Source organism: Aplysia californica, unplaced genomic scaffold, assembly GCF_000002075.1.
Source record: "Aplysia californica isolate F4 #8 unplaced genomic scaffold, AplCal3.0 scaffold00223, whole genome shotgun sequence".
Classification (NCBI taxonomy): Eukaryota; Metazoa; Mollusca; class Gastropoda; order Aplysiida; family Aplysiidae; genus Aplysia; species Aplysia californica.
Window position 1 is genome coordinate 221,223 of NW_004797493.1, and position 2,041 is coordinate 223,263.

The 2,041-nt window shown below is 48.1% G+C and overlaps 1 protein-coding gene across 1 annotated transcript in view; it reads right to left on the reverse strand.

The window, feature by feature from the left end:
- The window catches only part of LOC101861587 (protocadherin-7-like), a 16,943-nt gene that overhangs the window by 7,573 nt on the left and 7,329 nt on the right, over window positions 1-2,041 (reverse strand). Inside the window, exons 3-4 of the mRNA XM_013083286.2 lie at window positions 1,700-2,034; window positions 119-740 (exon numbers count right to left, since the gene is read on the reverse strand). Of these exons, the coding sequence (XP_012938740.1) occupies window positions 119-740; window positions 1,700-2,034 (957 nt within the window). The remainder of the gene's footprint in view (window positions 1-118; window positions 741-1,699; window positions 2,035-2,041) is intronic.

Here is a 2,041-nt window from a genome sequence, read left to right on the forward strand (position 1 = left end):
AAAATTCAAAATTTCCTACCAACTAAAAATATTAGGAGTGTCCCACGCGCTCATATGACCTTATGCAGTTGCGAGCGCCGTAAAATACTTTACAAAAACAAACAAGGCCATAACTTACCATTGTCCAGCATGCGGAACTTGCCGTAGGCCTGTGACCAGGAGGGCAGAGAGAACCTGACCTTCCCCCCGTCGCCCAGGTCTCTGTCTGTGGCGGACACCGCCCCCACCACACTCCCCGCGTCCAGCCCTTCCATCACGCTGAAGCGGTACTTGGACTTGAAGAAGCGCGGCTCGTTGTCGTTCACGTCAGAGACAGACACGGTCACCGTCGCAGTGGTCGACTGTGCGGACTTTCCCGCGTCTTTTGCCAGAACGGTGATGACGTGTACATCCTGCGTCTCCCTATCTAACTCTTTGGCGCACACTAGCGTGTTCGAGTTGATGGGCACGCGGAAAAACCCGTCGGAATCTTCCAGAAGAGTGAAGTAGATCTTTGCATTGTCCCCGCTGTCCAGATCTGAGGCTAAGATGACCATTGCCACGTCATCGATCGCGTTGCCTTCTTGGACCTCGATGGTGACGTCATCGTCCTGGAAGCGAGGTGCGTTGTCGTTGACATCCTCAACGATGACGTCAAAGACCTGGGTGGCGTTGAGACGCGGCGAGCCCGAGTCCTCACAGAACAAGGTCACTCGGTACAGGTCCGTCACCTCTCTGTCCAATCCTTGCGCCACCACCACCTGGGCACAGACGAGAGAGGATTTGAAACGGGACATACTTTGACAAAATGAATAGTGAAAGTTCAAGATTCCAAGAACGTAATAATCTAAACTTTAGACCAAATTCTGCACACAAAAAAACTGCAGCGTATATGTATACTTCGCCTTCATCTGTATACATAAAGATGATACGTTTTAAACCCAGAACCTAGAGACGCCGTCATCCGTTATTCAGCTGTTGATTTTATTGATCATGAAGTTGTCAATGTTTCGGCGTTTAAATTTATCAAAACTTTTCGTGAGTCTACTTCTTGCTCTAACAAAAATGTATATATGCCTAGTAGCGCGAGGAAATCCTTCAAAAACTAAACTTGAATGAATTTTAGTAAAAGTTTTGGGCGGCACTAGAAACACAGATATGTATATAAGTACCATTACTATCTGCTGAACAAAATAAAATGTAAAAAAAGCAATATTATTACCCCTTAAAACGTCACGAGACCATTGTGAAAGAGGTACTTGAAGGAAAGACGTGGAGCAGGAGAGCCAGAGGAAGACAAAGAATAACATGGATGGACAACATAAGGACCTGGACTGGCTTGGGTATGGCAGAATGTGCACAAGCAGCTCGCTAACGTGAAAGGTGGAGGGTAATTACACGTCAACCTCTGAGTCAAGATGACACCTCCAGGTAGGTATCCAGGTATTATCAGAGCATTCGTCAACTACCCACTAAAATCTTGATTGTAGTGTCGCGACTTTTAAATAATAAAAAAAAACAATAAATAATATTTGTACTGACCTTGAGGGCAAGCGAGGCAGGGGTAGGCCTAGAACAACATACTTATGGAACCTTATGGGTTAACATGGAAAGATCAGAGAAACGTAGCTTTTTTGAGAGCATCCGAACAAAGGAATGAATATAAAACCATGATTGCCGATGTCTGTCACAGATCTGGCACTGGATGATGATGACTGACCTTGTAGTTGTTATCCTCCAGCTCGTAGAGATCAAAGAAGGCGCTCTGACTGTAACACTTGACCGCGCCGTTCTGGCCGGAGTCGGGGTCAAACACGGTCACGTGAGCCACCAGAGCGTTGATTTTGGCGTCCTCCTTGATTCGGGCACTGTCAGAGCCAGGGGACAGGGGGTCAACCGTGATGACCGGGGGGTTGTTGTCCGTGTCCATCACGCTGACCACTACCTCGGTCTGGTTCACGCGCTCGGGGCTCCCCTGGTCCACCGCCTCCACGATGATGACGTAGCTTCCGCTGGTCAGGACTACTTTGGCGCTCAGCTCGCCAGTCTTTGGGCCTGTAAG